General features: G+C 48.6%; 4 protein-coding genes across 4 annotated transcripts; 3 read left to right on the top strand and 1 right to left on the bottom strand.

Moving 5' to 3' along the window:
* Nucleotides 1–540: 540 nt before the first annotated feature.
* Nucleotides 541–1255, top strand: UHO2_01012 (uncharacterized protein; the record flags this gene model as incomplete). Its single annotated transcript, XM_041553480.1, has 3 exons — nucleotides 541–688; nucleotides 747–887; nucleotides 1080–1255. The coding sequence occupies 3 exons, from the start codon at nucleotides 541–543 to the stop codon at nucleotides 1253–1255; spliced, it is 465 nt and encodes a 154-aa protein (XP_041409414.1).
* A 1580-nt stretch (nucleotides 1256–2835) lies between these two features.
* Nucleotides 2836–8018, top strand: UHO2_01011 (uncharacterized protein; the record flags this gene model as incomplete). The annotated part of the gene is made up of 3 exons (XM_041553479.1): nucleotides 2836–3752; nucleotides 4035–4243; nucleotides 4342–8018. 3 exons carry the CDS (start codon nucleotides 2836–2838, stop codon nucleotides 8016–8018), a joined length of 4803 nt encoding a protein of 1600 aa, XP_041409413.1.
* A 4394-nt stretch (nucleotides 8019–12412) lies between these two features.
* UHO2_01010 (uncharacterized protein) lies at nucleotides 12413–13567 on the top strand (the record flags this gene model as incomplete). The annotated part of the gene is made up of 2 exons (XM_041553478.1): nucleotides 12413–12560; nucleotides 12687–13567. The coding sequence occupies 2 exons, from the start codon at nucleotides 12413–12415 to the stop codon at nucleotides 13565–13567; spliced, it is 1029 nt and encodes a 342-aa protein (XP_041409412.1).
* Nucleotides 13568–14615: 1048 nt separating this feature from the next.
* UHO2_01009 (uncharacterized protein) lies at nucleotides 14616–16295 on the bottom strand (the record flags this gene model as incomplete). The annotated part of the gene is made up of 1 exon (XM_041553477.1): nucleotides 14616–16295. The coding sequence occupies one exon, from the start codon at nucleotides 16293–16295 to the stop codon at nucleotides 14616–14618; it is 1680 nt and encodes a 559-aa protein (XP_041409411.1).
* Nucleotides 16296–16348: the final 53 nt, after the last annotated feature.

Raw genomic sequence — 16348 nt, 5'->3', positions numbered from 1 at the left:
AAGGGGTATCCGGCTAAATTAGGAAATTACCCGTTTGTCCTCAAACTTACACACAGGCACTGTATGTGGAAATATAGAGAAGATTTGGTCCCGATAACTGGCGATCGGGGAGGGTCTGAGTACGATGTCACTGCTGCTAGAAGACAGAAACATACTGTATATACTCAATTGACTAAAAGAACGTGGTGAGAGCCTAGTGCTCTCAGCTTGATATATATGCATCGTCGTGGCACATGCCGAGTGTGGGAGCTGTTGTATCTAATGATCTAGCCTGACAACGAGCGGGACTGTGTTGTACCCGATCTCTGGTGAGATCGGTCATCTAACCGGATCGGCTCTGCCTGATCTCCGATCAGATCGGCTCTGCGTCATCCTTCAGCGTCTCACTGGATCGTAATCTTCAGCACTGTACAGGTTTGGCTTTGGGCGCATTCCACAGTTCTGAGTTGAATTACTTCTTTGTTTGACCTGATGGAAGGATGAAGGGTCCTGTACTGGCAGATACGATGCTAAGGGCATGGATCAGTTTCATGTATTATCATGACCCAAATGTGCTCAGAGGGTTGGATTGGCCAAAGTATGCAGAGGGGAAAGAAGCTGTTGCAGTTGAAAGGAGACAATATTACCGCTATTCCGGATACCTACAGGAAGGAAGCTATTGCTGCTTTGGTGAATAAGGATGCTGCTGGTGTGTTTGGGTTCTAAGGTTTCAGTTGAAGTTGCACCAGAATGAGACAAACATGCAGGAGAGCCAAACCACCAACAGGCCAAGGATCATGCATGCATAGTAAATTCAGTGGCAACCAATCAGGACATGTTTAGAGAGAGGAATGCCAAGACTAAGGAGGAAAATGCTGAGGCTCATCACAACACACCTAGTTCACAGGGTGTGAATAGCCAATCTCACAAATGAACCAAAGGTATATATAACCTCACATTACTGTAGTCTTAGTCTATTGGAATCTAAGTGTTGCATCTACCATACACCAGTATGAAAGGAGCTAGAATGTGGCCTGGATGAAGAGGTGTATCACATAACTTCAACTGATTAAGAGTCTGAAGCTTCTTCACCAGACTAGTCATGGTGGATGACACTGACCCTCAAGCTGGTGCCAGCGAGGCTGCCAAGAGGTCTAAAAGGACCAAGAAGGTAACAATTGTCCAACAGACACAAACCGGAAATACAGCCAACAATGACAACAAGATTGATGATGACCCTGAAGATGAATCAGATGATGATGACATTGGTAAATGATACAGTTTTTGCACCTTAAGCAAACTCCTTGAACTGGTGCCAAAGCTTACTACCCAGAACTATTACAGCTGGAGTGCTCACATAAAGTCTTTCCTCTGATTGGTACCTTACACCATGGAACACCTCAAAGGAACATATGATGTGAATCACTCAAAATGGAGTCACTCATTTGATGATGCATTGATGAATGCCTTACATGGAACCATCAACACCATAGGAGAGTGTAATGTAAACTATCTTCTTTTAGACATAATAAGAGATTACCTTACATTCCATCAAGTCTGGAGTAAGATAGAAGCAAGGTTAGGTGACAAAGCCACCAGAACTTCCCACTGGCTTGCTCTGATCACCCAGCTGGGTGACATCAAGATGTTCCATTCTGATGCTCAGAAGCTGATACAAGAAATCAGAACTATCCAGGCCAAAGGAAGTGTCATGGGCCTGGATGCTCAAGAAGCAGGAGGGTCACTGGTTCATATGGAAGGAGCACAGGTATCGAAGACCTAGTCGATACCAGTAGAGAGCATGGTCGTAGTGCAGTCTCCATGGGGACCATGGACTCCTATGGATTCACATGCAAAGGAGAACCGAGCCACATGCGAGGAGGACCAGGCACAGCCACAAGGAGGACCAAGCTCAAGGAGCAGGCACAGCCACGAGGAGGACCAAGCTCAAGGAGCATGCAGATGGTTACCACTCAGGGGCTCGAGAGACAGGGAGTCGACACAGGTCATGAGGAGGAGGAGCAGTGTCGAAGGAGTCGACACCACTCAAGAGGAACAGGGGTGCCAAGCAGGAGAGGCCCCTGAGCAGTACTCGATGAAGAAGGTACTCTCTGGAGAGAGAGCAGGAGCAGCATCGCTGGCGATGCTGTGAAGAGGTATATAACCATGCTTTCTCATCATCATAGGTCGAGTGGACCCCCATCCACTCTACTCACCATAACTAGTTATCACTTCAGCATAAGTATACATTAGTTTCAGTCAGCATAGCAGCAATCTATCAAGGTTGCTCCTCATCGTAGTGTGTGTGTTGTATCACCACTACCTGACGTCCGAAGGCGCCCATAGCAGGTTAGCAGTCCGGATATAGATAGAACCGAAGGCAGTAGTCCACTGCGGTCCGGGGATCACTTCAAGCATCAAGTCAACACACTGGACACTCGTGTTGACGCCACCAACCTTATCACCAACACCATCAACCTCATTATCATCGACGCCACCAACCTTACCATCAACACCATCAACCTCATTATCATCGACATCACCAATCTCATCACCAACACCATCAACCTCATCATCATCAACACCCACACCAGACCTTGGTGTCATCATAACATTGATATTGATCGTGCCGAGCTACCCCTGAACGGAGTGTCCACAGAGGTCAGCCGAAACTTACGATAGTATATACAACGAACGCCACCTGCTGTCACTGCACAACTTGATAGTCACCGATACCGAGACAATAGCTGTCACACAGTTTAATAGTCACCGAGTATCTCGACAGACCGACCTGGGTTTCAGGCGCGAGACCCCTGACATTAGAGTGGATCGTTCAAGCAGCTCCTCACGATCACCATGACGGACCCAGACCTCAACAATAAGCTCGATAGACTACTCACTCTATTGGAAGCACAGCTAGAGCTTACCAGACAGGGTCATCGAGAGGAACGATTACAACGAGCTCAACTGAGCAGGGAGGAGACAATGGACCTCTCTCACTCAGAAGACCAAGCAGGAGGAGGAGATGAGTCTATGATAGGAGACCCACATACTCCTACTCCAGCTCCACGACCAAGACGATCAGTCTCATTCAACCTGGATGAGCAGGAGGACATCAACTACGAGAAGTATGCTTCACCTACTGGGCCAAGATATGTCAAGACTAAGCTGGACCCCTACAGCAGGACTAGGACGGACCCTTACCCCCTGGACCACGAGGAGGATACCAGCATCATGGCAGAGCTTAACCGGTCAAAGCCCATTGCCACCCCCTTTCCAAAGTTCAATCCCCGAGACATGGAGATCTTCATTCTAGAAGCCGAAGCATGGTTTAAGTTCAACCAGGTGTATGAGCAGTCTAGGATGATCAATCACATGGGTGCTCAACTGGAAGGGACAGCAAGAGAGTGGTGGACCTCCAAGCTCCGTATTGATAGAGCTAGAGAAGGAAGGTTGTTCAATGATTGGCACTACTTCACAGAGCGACTGTCAGAGCAGTTCAACCCACGCAATGCTAGGATGGAGGCATACAACAAGCTGTTGGCTCTCAGACTCACAAGTGATGCTCCTGGTGCTGCCACACGTCATGTAGAGCGGTTCAGAGACTTGGAAGGACAGGTCAACCTAGATGACAATGAGCTAGTGATTGATCTCTTCAGAGGTAGTCTCACTCGTAGCATACAGGAGAAGTTCGAGAGGAATCCACCTGGGAAGAGATGGGAGTGGTATCGAGAGGTTGAGGAGATCGATCGACAGAGGATGCTACTACAGCAGTCCTCAGCTAGACACTCACTCCCAAACGCCACATCACCTCCACTAAGAACTGGGTCTCGGCCAAATCAAAGTTCGATCCCCATCCAACAACCCACTCAAACTTATCCAGCTCGATCACCATCACAAGCAACTACACAAGCAAATATACAAAACCTAAACCGACCCCTTCCTCATCATCCCACCCAACCCTCGAAGCAAGGAAGCCCTGCTCCATCAGGTATCAACACCTGTCATGTATGCAAAGGTATTGGCCATTGGGCCAGAGACTGCCCCAGCAGGAGGGTAGACCCTCTTAGCTCTCGACCCATGGGACCAAAGGTTATGGTCACCACAGCAGACCCCTTCGAGGAGGCCACCGACTCAGGAGATGGCCACACAGGCAGCACTGAGACGGGTGACCCCGAGGCCATGGACCTCAGCTCATACCAGCAACCCATGGACCCCGATCACGAGGAGGAGCACAATGATGATGACGACGAGGGAAACGTCAGTGGGGTGATGCACTGATGGCATGCATTGCTCTACAAACCTCCTCGCCATCACTCTGTATATATCAAGATTGTCAAGTATGTTTCTCTACCAGTGGAGGCAAAGCAGTACTGGAGCTCTCTGGAATGGTTCAAGACCATCCTGCTCGGATACTAGCTGATACCGGTGCTGGTTTGTCCATAGTCTCAGATTCTTTCATTAGTAAGTACCGAATACCCACAAAACCCATAAAAACAAGATCGATCCATGGTGTCACCGGGCACCAACTCTCCATCAATAGTTCTGCGAGCATGCAGGTATCTATTGGTACACACAATCTGGGTGTGGTCGAAGCTTCAGTGGCCGACACTGCGGACTATGACCTCATCCTGGGGTTCACTGAGCTACGGAGGCTCAAACCCACCATACAATGGGATACGGGCCAGCTGGAGTTCAAGACTCAGGAGCAGGACCGACCCCCTAGGAGACCCCCTGAAGCAGCAAGAGCAGGGGACCTAACCATGAGGAGACCAACCCTTCATGGTAACGAGTTTGTCTCAGCAGAGCGCATACTACGAGCAGCTCTGGAAGATGGACCCATAGGGTTCATGCTGTTAGAGGAGCCACCATCATCACTCCCAGCCTTTGGTTTTGTACCTACAGGCGCAGACAAAGGAGTCGAGATGGAGGTGGAGGTAGATAAGGTGGTGACGGCTGCAGACATACCAAAGCCATACCAACACCTGCGAGATGTGTTTGATGAGGTGGAAGCAGACAAGCTGCCCCATCATACCGAGCATGATCTCCACCTCGAGTTGATAGAAGGAGGGAAGCCACCTCAAGGGCCCCTATACCTTAAGGGACCCAAGGAGATGTCCGAGTTGAGGAGGTACTTGGATGAGAACCTCGAGAAGGGGTTCATAAGACCATCGAAGAGCCCGGCACGATCACCAGTGCTCTTCGTACCAAAGAAGGATGGAGGTCTCAGACTCTGTGTGGACTACAGAGGTCTCAACGAGATCACTGTCAAGAACAGGGCACCATTGCCCCTCATCGAGGAGCAGCTGTTCTTACTCAGGAAGGCAAGGATCTATACCAAGCTAGACCTTAGAGCAGCATACAACCTCATCCGGATTGCTAAAGGAGATGAATGGAAGACAGCTTTTGGCACTCAGTTGGGACTCTATGAGTACCTAGTGATGCCCTTTGGCCTAGCCAATGCTCCGGCTCACTTCCAGTCATTCATCAATGACATCTTCCGAGACATCATTGGGATATATGTGGTAGTATACCTAGATGACTTCCTGATCTTCAGTGACACTGAAGAAGCACATGTGAAGCATGTCACTGAGGTCCTCACTCGCTTAAGGAGCAACAGGCTCTTTGCTAAGCTGTCAAAGTGTGAGTTCCACACCAAGACAGTTGAGTTCCTGGGGTACATCATCAAGCCAACGGGCATAGAGATGGACCCAGAAAAGGTGCGCACTGTCAAGGAGTGGCCAATGCCGGAGTCAATCCATGACATCCAGAGGTTCCTGGGTTTTGCCAACTTCTATCGAAGGTTCATAGCCCACTTTGCTCGCATAGCCAAGCCCTTGACAGCACTGGTAAAGCCTATAGAACGGTTCAAGAAGTTCGAGCTACCAGAGGAGGCCCAACAGGCCTTCCATAATCTCATCCAGGCCTTCACATCAGCAGGAGTGCTTCAGCACTTCGACTACCACCTTCCAACAAGGTTGGAGACTGATGCAAGTGACTTTGCTATAGCAGGAGTACTCAAGCAGGAGCATGAAGGACGATGGCATCCAGTGGCCTTCTACTCTAGGAAGATGTCTTCTGCCGAGAAGAACTATGAGATCCATGATAAGGAGCTCCTAGCTGTGGTCGCCTGCCTCACTCAGTGGCGACACATGCTAGCTGGACTACCGAACCAACTGGTCATCCTCACTGACCATGAAGCCCTCAAGTACTTCAAGTCACAGAGACGCATCACAGGTCGACAAGCTCGATGGGCAATACTACTAGCAGACTTCGACTTCATATTGCAGTATCGACCAGGAGACAAAGGTGGTGAACCCGATGCTCTCACCAGAAGGACAGACATGCAACCAGCCGGTGAAGAGCAGGATCACAATGTGAGGCAACTACTGCCTCCTCGAGTGTTCAAGGAGACAGCAGACCATGACTCGCTCCTAGTGGCCCCCATGATCTCGATGGAGTCCATAGCATCAAAAGGTCTCAAAGACCTGGTCAAGATCTTCCAGCCTTTAGACCAAGAGCTACAGGAGATACATAGGAAGAAGCCTTTCGAACTCAAGGATGACCTATGGTACAGTGGAGGAAGGTTGGTTATCCCCAAGGTGATCATGCCAGGGAGGACCAACAACCGACACTCAAGGAGTGCCAAAGAGGTAGATGGACAGTCTCTCTCTGTAGAGCATCTGCGATTCATGGTGATGACCCAATGCCATGATGGTATCACTGCTGGACACGTAGGAAGGGATGCTACCATCAAGGCAGCTCAACGACATTACTGGTGGCCAAACATGACAGCTTGGATTGCAGACTATGTAGCAAGTTGTCCTGTATGTGCTAGGTACAAAGCTCCTCGTCATCGTCCATATGGTTTGCTACAGCCACTAGCAACCCCAGACAGGCCCTGGGGCTCCATATCCCTCGACTTCATTGAAGGACTACCACCATCAAAGAAGTATGACTCCAAGACCTATGACTCTATCCTAGTCATCGTCGACAGGTTAACCAAGTTTGCCATACTAGCTCCAACCCATAAGACAGTCACAGCCAAGCAGACTGCAGTATTGCTATATGGACACATGGTTAGACTCTTCGGATATCCAGATCACATGGTCTCAGACCGAGGCAGGCAGTTCATATCAGGAGCATGGAAGGCATTTGCAGAGCAAATGGGTGTGAAGCACTCACTTAGCACGGCCTACCATCCTCAAACTGATGGTCAGACAGAGAGAGTCAATCAGGTCATAGAGCAATATCTCAGGATGTACTGCAACTATGAGCAGAATGACTGGGCCAACCTGCTGGACACTGCGGCCTTTGTATACAACAACACGGTCCACAACAGCATTGGTGTCTCACCATTCTTTGCATGCTATGGATGGAACCCCAAAGCTCATCCTGACATCCCTCAACGACTAGGAGTCAATGATCCAGGTCGCTTCGAGTACCTCATGGATGGAAAGGAGCGTTGCAAGTACCTCCAGGAGCAGATCAGAGAGGCACAACGGAGATCAGTAGACCAGTATAACAGGAAGCACAAGGACATCGAGTTTAAGGTGGGTGATATGGTCTATATCAACCATCGAAACTGGAAGACAAGGAGACCCACACCCAAGTTAGACACCCGGTTTGCAGGACCCTACCCAGTTCAGGAACGGGTAGGACGCCGAGCTTATCGAATCACATTGCCAGCAAACCTTAGGGTGCATGATGTGTTCCATGTCTCCATGCTCGAGCCAGCAAGAACAAGTTCTCTTCCTCAACGTGCTGAACAGCCCACCATACCATCACTTCCAGATGAGGACCTCGACTTCGAAGTCGAAGCACTCATCGACAAGCGTTCACACAATGGGACTACAGAGTACAAGGTGTTGTGGAGAGGGTACTCAGAAGAAGCTGCTTCATGGGAACCAGTAGGGAACCTCAACTGTCCCGACCTCATCCAGGAGTATGAGGTGTCGGAGGGGGGACGAGTGAGTAGACAAAGTAGAGAACGAGTGAGTAGACAAAGTAGAGAAAGGAGGAGAGAACAGGAGGAGTAGAGAGAGGAGGATGACGTTGGGAGAAGGAGGAAGGATGACGGGGGCAATGTGTCGAGGAAGAGGAGGAGTCAGCATGAACCAGACCAGAGCATGCCTCGACGGAGCTCGGCTCTTAAGAGGGGGGTAGTGTCATGGGCCTGGATGCTCAAGAAGCAGGAGGGTCACTGGTTCATATGGAAGGAGCACAGGTATCGAAGACCTAGTCGATACCAGTAGAGAGCATGGTCGTAGTGCAGTCTCCATGGGGACCATGGACTCCTATGGATTCACATGCAAAGGAGAACCGAGCCACATGCGAGGAGGACCAGGCACAGCCACAAGGAGGACCAAGCTCAAGGAGCAGGCACAGCCACGAGGAGGACCAAGCTCAAGGAGCATGCAGATGGTTACCACTCAGGGGCTCGAGAGACAGGGAGTCGACACAGGTCATGAGGAGGAGGAGCAGTGTCGAAGGAGTCGACACCACTCAAGAGGAACAGGGGTGCCAAGCAGGAGAGGCCCCTGAGCAGTACTCGATGAAGAAGGTACTCTCTGGAGAGAGAGCAGGAGCAGCATCGCTGGCGATGCTGTGAAGAGGTATATAACCATGCTTTCTCATCATCATAGGTCGAGTGGACCCCCATCCACTCTACTCACCATAACTAGTTATCACTTCAGCATAAGTATACATTAGTTTCAGTCAGCATAGCAGCAATCTATCAAGGTTGCTCCTCATCGTAGTGTGTGTGTTGTATCACCACTACCTGACGTCCGAAGGCGCCCATAGCAGGTTAGCAGTCCGGATATAGATAGAACCGAAGGCAGTAGTCCACTGCGGTCCGGGGATCACTTCAAGCATCAAGTCAACACACTGGACACTCGTGTTGACGCCACCAACCTTATCACCAACACCATCAACCTCATTATCATCGACGCCACCAACCTTACCATCAACACCATCAACCTCATTATCATCGACATCACCAATCTCATCACCAACACCATCAACCTCATCATCATCAACACCCACACCAGACCTTGGTGTCATCATAACATTGATATTGATCGTGCCGAGCTACCCCTGAACGGAGTGTCCACAGAGGTCAGCCGAAACCTACGATAGTATATACAACGAACGCCACCTGCTGTCACTGCACAACTTGATAGTCACCGATACCGAGACAATAGCTGTCACACAGTTTAATAGTCACCGAGTATCTCGACAGACCGACCTGGGTTTCAGGCGCGAGACCCCTGACAGGAAGCATCCTGGGAAGACCATTCACAGATGACACCTTATTCTCAGCTCTCCAGAAATGCATGATTTGCCACCTGATGTTCAGGGAGACAGTTGCCACTGTCCACCAACTTAGCTTCAAGGCACTAGCCACCACACTCAGCACATGTCAATCAGCATTGGAGAGCACCCCCACCCAGAAACTTGATCCTTGGCAAGCTTATGCTAGGACAGCTGGTGGTGGTGACCAGGATGGACTGGCTCAAGAAACTGATAGCAACAACAGCAGTGAAATTGCTAAGACCAGATACAGACAGCAAAAGCTCTGGTGTTTCATATGCAGGTGAGTTGGTCATGGAGCAGGCAATTGTGATGCATCTGTTAGCATCCCCAAAGACTCTGCACTCACCAACTCCAACTAGGACACTCGGTGTTCCCTCACTCCAAGTTGGAAGAAGGCACTGAACCCAGAAGAAACAACTTGTTGGATTCTGGATTCGGGAGCCAGTTTTCACATGACCAATAACTATAGCACACTCATAAATCCAAGAACCTGCCAAAAGCATATCTACCTGGCTGGAAGAGAGGTTTTGGATGCAAGTGCTGTAGGAGATGCCAGCATATCAACTGAATATGGAGATACACTACTCCAGAACATTTTGTATGTTAAGAATCTCAATGTGAATCTATTGTCAACCAACGCATTAACGGATGAGGGAGCACGATGTAAGCGGTCGTGCACCAGAGACCAATTTTGGGTGTTATTTGACTGGTATAGATGGGATTGATTGAGTAAGATCTACTCGGTATGTTTTGACTAAATGTAACTAGACATCTTCATACTGGTAGGTCTTGACTGACTGCCTTGAACACTCCATTCAGAGGTTGCATGGCATGTTTGTTGTTTGTTGGAGAGTGAGTGATACCCTCTCCTTACAGTACAAGTGTTCACAGTACTGTTGATAATGCTCTTGGATGTCATCTGGACCATGATATACTTATCACCTACAGAGGATGGGAGTTACTGGACCACAGGTGTGAGCCACCACCTACAATAACTGACTGGACCACAGATGTCAAGCAACACTGCCTACAGTAAGGGACTGGACCACAAGTGTTGAAGAACACTGCCTACAGTTGAAGAACTGGACTGCAAGTGTTTGGAGAACACTGCCTACAGTTGACACCTAATGGTGATACAACACACACATTTGAGGGTCATTGCAAAAGCACTGCTATTGCAATGATACATAACTAAGAGTCAAGTAAAGAGTAAAGTATAAAGTAAGTAGAGTGGATGAGGATCCACTTGTATGCTTATGGTAGAATGAGAGTATTTATGTGATTGATTGGTGTCACTCACAACACTTATCCTGCTCCTCCTGAGGAGCCTTCATCCCCTTTTGACACTGTCCCTCCTGCTGGTGTCAATCCCCATTGATGCTGTGCCTCTACCATTTTCACAGTGTAATGGTTGTGTGGCACTGCCCCTTCACCTTCATACTCTCTTTCTGCCTGATGATGTGTGACAACCCCTTTGACACAGCTCCTCTTCTTTGTTTAGCCAATCTCTGTTCTTCTTGACACAGCTCCTTCTCCCTTCACCAGCAACCACCTCCTCAACCTTATCCTGTGAATCCCTTTAGCCACTGGTTGGACCTTGTGACCAAACCCCTTGGTCATGTGGTCACCCCTGTGCTTGGGCCTGTGTGGTGATATGCACATGCCCCTCAAGTGGTAACCATCTGCATGATGCTGAGCTCAGTCCCCATTCCTACATGTGGTTATCTCTGTATGCTTCTCCTTCTAATGCCAGTATCCTCCTTCCTGAATCTCCTGATGCTTGCTCATGTCAGCTGACTTGCTGAGACATGCTGATCAGGCTGATCCCAATTGATCCTTGTGAGATTAACCTGGACCCCAGATTTCGGTTGGTCTTGTAAATCATACATGCTACCAACCTGATTAGCTTTGTTGATTCCCAATGATTTGATGCTGATCAATTTGGCACACCCTTCATACGCTGACCCGCTGACCCTGTGACACACGAGTGATTCTAGACCATGCCGGTGGACAGATACACCTGGCAAATGGAATGTCACTCAAGGTATCAAAGAACAGCGAGTGTGGCTTGTTAGAGTTGCAAAGTGAAGTATAGAAGGAAAGTGCAATGACAACATCAGCACAGCTGTTTGAGGGTGTTGATGAAGAGTTTGAGCCAATTGCAAAGAAACATACCATTTCCACACAGCAACTTTGGCATGAGCACCTTGGACATCCAGGTAGAGACAAAGCCAAGTCTATTATAAAGAAGATAGGAGGTAATATTCAAATGGATATGGACCCAGATACAGCTCTGACATGCAAGCAGTGTATACAGTCCAAAAGCATGGCCACAAGAATGGGGTGAGGCAGTGGAGAAAGAGCTGCTGCACCTCTCAACCTCATACATATAGATTTGATCATTGATGCATTGCATGCAACCAAACACACCTGCATCCTGGTGCTCATCAACAATCACAGCAAGTATGTTTATGCACAACCACTGTTGCAAAAGAACCAAGCCTTCATGCAGCTCAGAAGAATTGTTTCATTCCTTGAGACACAGACTGGAAGAAACCTAAAGGCAATCCAATTGGATCAAGGAACAGAGTGGAGAAGCAACAAAGCTCTCAAATGGTCACAAGACAAATGAATAGAATGGCAAACAACAGTGGGGTACAATAGCAAACAAAATGGAAGGGTGGAATGGATGAACAGAAGCTTGAGCAAAAAGATGCATACATTACTGGTACAATGAGGGCTACCAAAGAGTTTCTGGCCATATGCAATCAGGGCAGCAGCATTCAAGATAAACCTTACTTCAAATGCCAACAATGAGTTCCCATATGAAGTGATGTTCAAGAGATCACCCAAAAGGCTCATATGACTTCTCCATGTCTTTGGATGTCTCACCTGGGTGAACATCCCAAAGGTAAAACAAAACAACAAGAATTTGGACCAACAAGTGGTGGCAGCTATCTTCATAGGATATAGCCTAGAACAAAAAGGTTGGTTATTCTTTAGTCCAGACTATTGACCAAACATATTCTGGAGTAACTTGGCAAAGTTCATGGAATCCAAATGCTGGTCTGATCAGACCAAATGGAAGCCGATAAACATCCAATTGCCTCAAACAATGACAAACAAAGAAGATGCCAAGAACTTGGGTTACTTGGAAGTGAATCTATTTGATGAAATGGACCAGGGATCACTAAGTGAATACATGGACATGGAGCCAACTGTGAACATGGATGAAAGCCAGGACCTTGAAGCATTGACAAACAGTGAGGCCTTTGGACTCACAACTATGGACAACAAAAGTGAAAGAAACCTCAATCCAACAGTCTGAGAAGTGCTAACAGGGCCAGATAAGAGACTGTGGGAGGAAGCAATGTGAAAGGAGTTAGAAGGACTGGAGGCAATGGGCATGTGGGAAGTCATGGATCTACCACCTGGAATGAACACTGTTGATACCAAATGGGTGCTGGAAGTGAAAACAGATGCAAACCTGGTACCTACAAAGTTCAAAGCGAGACTCATGGCAAGAGGGTTCACTCAGAGAGAAGGTGTCAATTATGCCAAAATCTTTGCACCTGTAGTGCCAATCCAATCAATTAGAGGAATATTGGCTGTGGTGGCTGTGCAAGACTGGGAGATAGACTTGGTTGATGTCAAGCAGGCATACCTCAACTTGAACCTACACCACAACATATACCTGAAGCCACCAATTGGAACAAAAGTGCCCCCAGGGAAGGTCTTCAAGCTGAAAAAGGGGTTATATGGTTTGAAACAGTCAGGGCAAGAGTGGAACACAGAAATGGACTCACACTTTCAGAGGATAGGATTTCACTGCATGCCCAGCACACCCTGTCTGTACATGAGAGGAACAGGAAATGGGATCACAGTCATCACAGCATATGTCAATGACATGCTGATAGCCTCACCAAGTTGCAAGGAGGTGGATCGCACCAAGAGTGAGATCATGAACAAGTGGGGAATGGAAGACAATGGGAGAATAAAGGAGTTTCTTGGCATCAAGATCACATGGGACCAAACTCAAAGAAGCATATCCCTGGACTTAACAGCATACATTAAAGCAATGGTGAGCAAATGGTTACAGAGAGTGACAGAGAAATCCTGGGTTCCCATGCAGGACATCACTGTGAGCACCAGAGGAAACATATGTTCACCATCACAAAGCAAGGAATACCAGGAGCTCATGGGACAACATTTATGGATATCAAACACAGTGCAACCAGACATATCATTCACAGTGGGGACTTTAGCATGACACATGATGACTCTGGTCAAAGGAGCCTGGTGCATGGTGATCCATGTGCTAAAATACCTAAACCAGATGAGTGAGTACCGCCTGCAATTAGGAAAGGGGGCAAATGAGGAAAAGAGAGCAGTGGTAACATACACTGATGTGAATTGGGCATCAGATCCCACAAATGGTTGGAGGAGCACATCAGGAGCAATTATGTACTTATATGGATGTCCAGTGAGTTGGTGATCTCATGTGCAAAAATGTGTAGCTCTCTCAGCTGTAGAAGTGGAGTTCATTGCCAGATCAGAAGCAGCACAGGAAGCCCTATTCTTCTCATACCTACTATGAGACTTAGGATTCAATGATGTCAAACCAGTGCTCCACACCAACAGTCAAGGATGCATACAAGTAAGTAAGGACCCAGCTAAACACTGGAAGCTCAAACACATCAACCTGTGATACTATTTCATTAGGGCCCACATGCAAGAAGGCAACATCACAATTGAGTATGTCAGAATGACAAACAACATGGCAGACATCCTCATGAAGCCACTGAAAGGAGGGGAGACCACTTGATTAGCTCAAGCAATGGGTTTGGTCATACTGGCAAGGGGGGGAGTTGAAGTTGCACCAGAATGACAAACATGCAGGAGAGCCAAACCACCAACAGGCTGAGGATTGTGCATGCATAGTAAATTCAGTGGCAACCAATCAGGACATGTTTAGAGAGAGGAATGCTGAGACTAAGGAGGAAAATGCTGAGGCTTGTCACAACACACCTAGTTCATAGGGTGTGAATAGCCAATCTCACAAATGAACCAAAGGTATATATAACCTCACATTACTGTAGTCTTAGTCTATTGGAATCTAAGTGTTGCATCTACCATACACCAGTATGAAAGGAGCTAGAATGTGGCCTGGACGAAGAGGTGTATCGCATAACTTCAACTGTTTCTCACTCATACTTGGCAACTTTTTTCACTCCTTGTGTCTCGGAAAGGAAGGAATCGCAGTCAATCACACAGAAAGAGGTTGATGAGTGATGTGGGAATGCGTGTGATTGGGTATGCTAGATATGCTCATTGTGAAACTCTGAAAAGTCTGTTTCCAGACGAGGTGGAATGACGAAGGTTTCCTCCGTATCATTGTCTGCTAGAGCAAAGACCATCTCCCTCACCTCTCCTACCTCCTTTCCTTCCCCTCCAACCCAGCCTGAATCACTCACCAGCCCATCAACCTGAGTACATACCATCTCCAACGCATCCCAATACTTCCTCTTCTGCCCCTCCCCCAATTCCAGCATCCCCCATACCTTCTCCCCATCCCTCTTCTCCCCCTCCCCCTCGGCCCCTATCCCCACAGCCCCCCTCCTACCCCCACTCCCGGCTCCCACCCGCACCTCCCCAGCCTCAACCTCCTCTTGCCTCTTCATCTCCCTCACCCCCTCCCCCTCATCTACATCAAACTCATCCTCCCTTTCCTCATAATCATAATTCCTGTTCTCCTCTAACTCCTCAAATCCAGGAGCGTACGCACTCCAAATCTCCTCCGTCGGTGTAAACCAAATATAGATCGCTCCTGTATTGCCCACACTCGCCAACATAGGTCTGTTCGGATGCCAATCCACGCTGATCAGCCAATCTTTCGGACCTTCGAGAATCTTTGTGAGTGTAGCGGAGGGTCGGTCCCAGATGTAGATGTTATGTGAGGCTTTGTGTGCGGCGCCGGCGAAAATGTAGTCTGAGGAGGGGGAGAAGCCGAGGGTTGACCATGCTGTGCGTTGGACCATGTCTTGTACTTTGTTCTGCAGGGTTAAGGTGAGGGTAGGGGTGGGATCAGAAGGGGTAAGGGAGAGGGAGAGAAGGCGGAGAGAGCGATCATTGCAATTGACGACTAGGAATCGACCAGCAACGTCGAATGACAGTTCTTTTACCCCAGAAGAGGTGGAGAGGACTTTTGATTCGGATAGAAGGGCGCCGGTGAGGGAGGAGAAAATGAGAAGGGATCCTTTGGAGGTTCCTGCTACGATGAAGCGCGAATCTGGGGTGAAACGAGCGGCGGTGATGCCTGCAGTGGGCGAGGTTGTTGATGGTTTGCCTTCGGATGATTCTTCAGTTGTAATGGAGTTGGATAAGAGAGGTGTGCGAGTGGGAGAGGAAACCACTTCCTCGACTTCGATCGACGATTCTGCTCGACGTTTTCGTATCCTCACCCTATCCCTGATATCAACAAGAAAAGCCTGCTGACTCGCCAGAACAACAACCAACCGTCGACTATCTCCCGGCGCAAACTGAACCGAGACCACCGAACAATCAAATCTCAACGTCTTCTTTCTCTCGCTTCCAAATGGTAGTCTCGTATCTTCCCCCTCCAAGCCCGCTTTCTCCCCTCCCTCTCCCGCTCTTTTTTTCTCTCTAGCTCTCAACCCGCTCCCAATCCCACTTTTTGCCTTCAGATCCCAAATAATGACACTCCAATCAGCACTACCGCTAGCCAGATACCTATTCCCTTCACTCCATGCCAGACCGGTTACCGGTCGAACATGGCCTGTGAGAAGGCGGAGGACAGATTTAGTCTCAATATCCCATATTGTAATATACCCATCAGAGCGGCCGACGGCAAGGTACTGGCCAGAGAGGGTGTTTGAGCCGTGGTTGAAGAGAAGGGTTGTGCACTCGGCGGATTCGAGGGTGGCAGATACGGAATCAGGGATGTCGATCGTGAATGGGTTCAGGAGCTGGGCGTTCATTGTCGCCACATACAAACAGCAGTTATGGATGGATGAGGGGGCGTTGTGGTGGG

This window comes from Ustilago hordei, assembly GCF_900519145.1.
Source record: "Ustilago hordei strain Uho2 genome assembly, contig: UHO2_contig_02, whole genome shotgun sequence".
Classification (NCBI taxonomy): Eukaryota; Fungi; Basidiomycota; class Ustilaginomycetes; order Ustilaginales; family Ustilaginaceae; genus Ustilago; species Ustilago hordei.
This window is presented reverse-complemented; position numbering and strand designations above follow the sequence as displayed.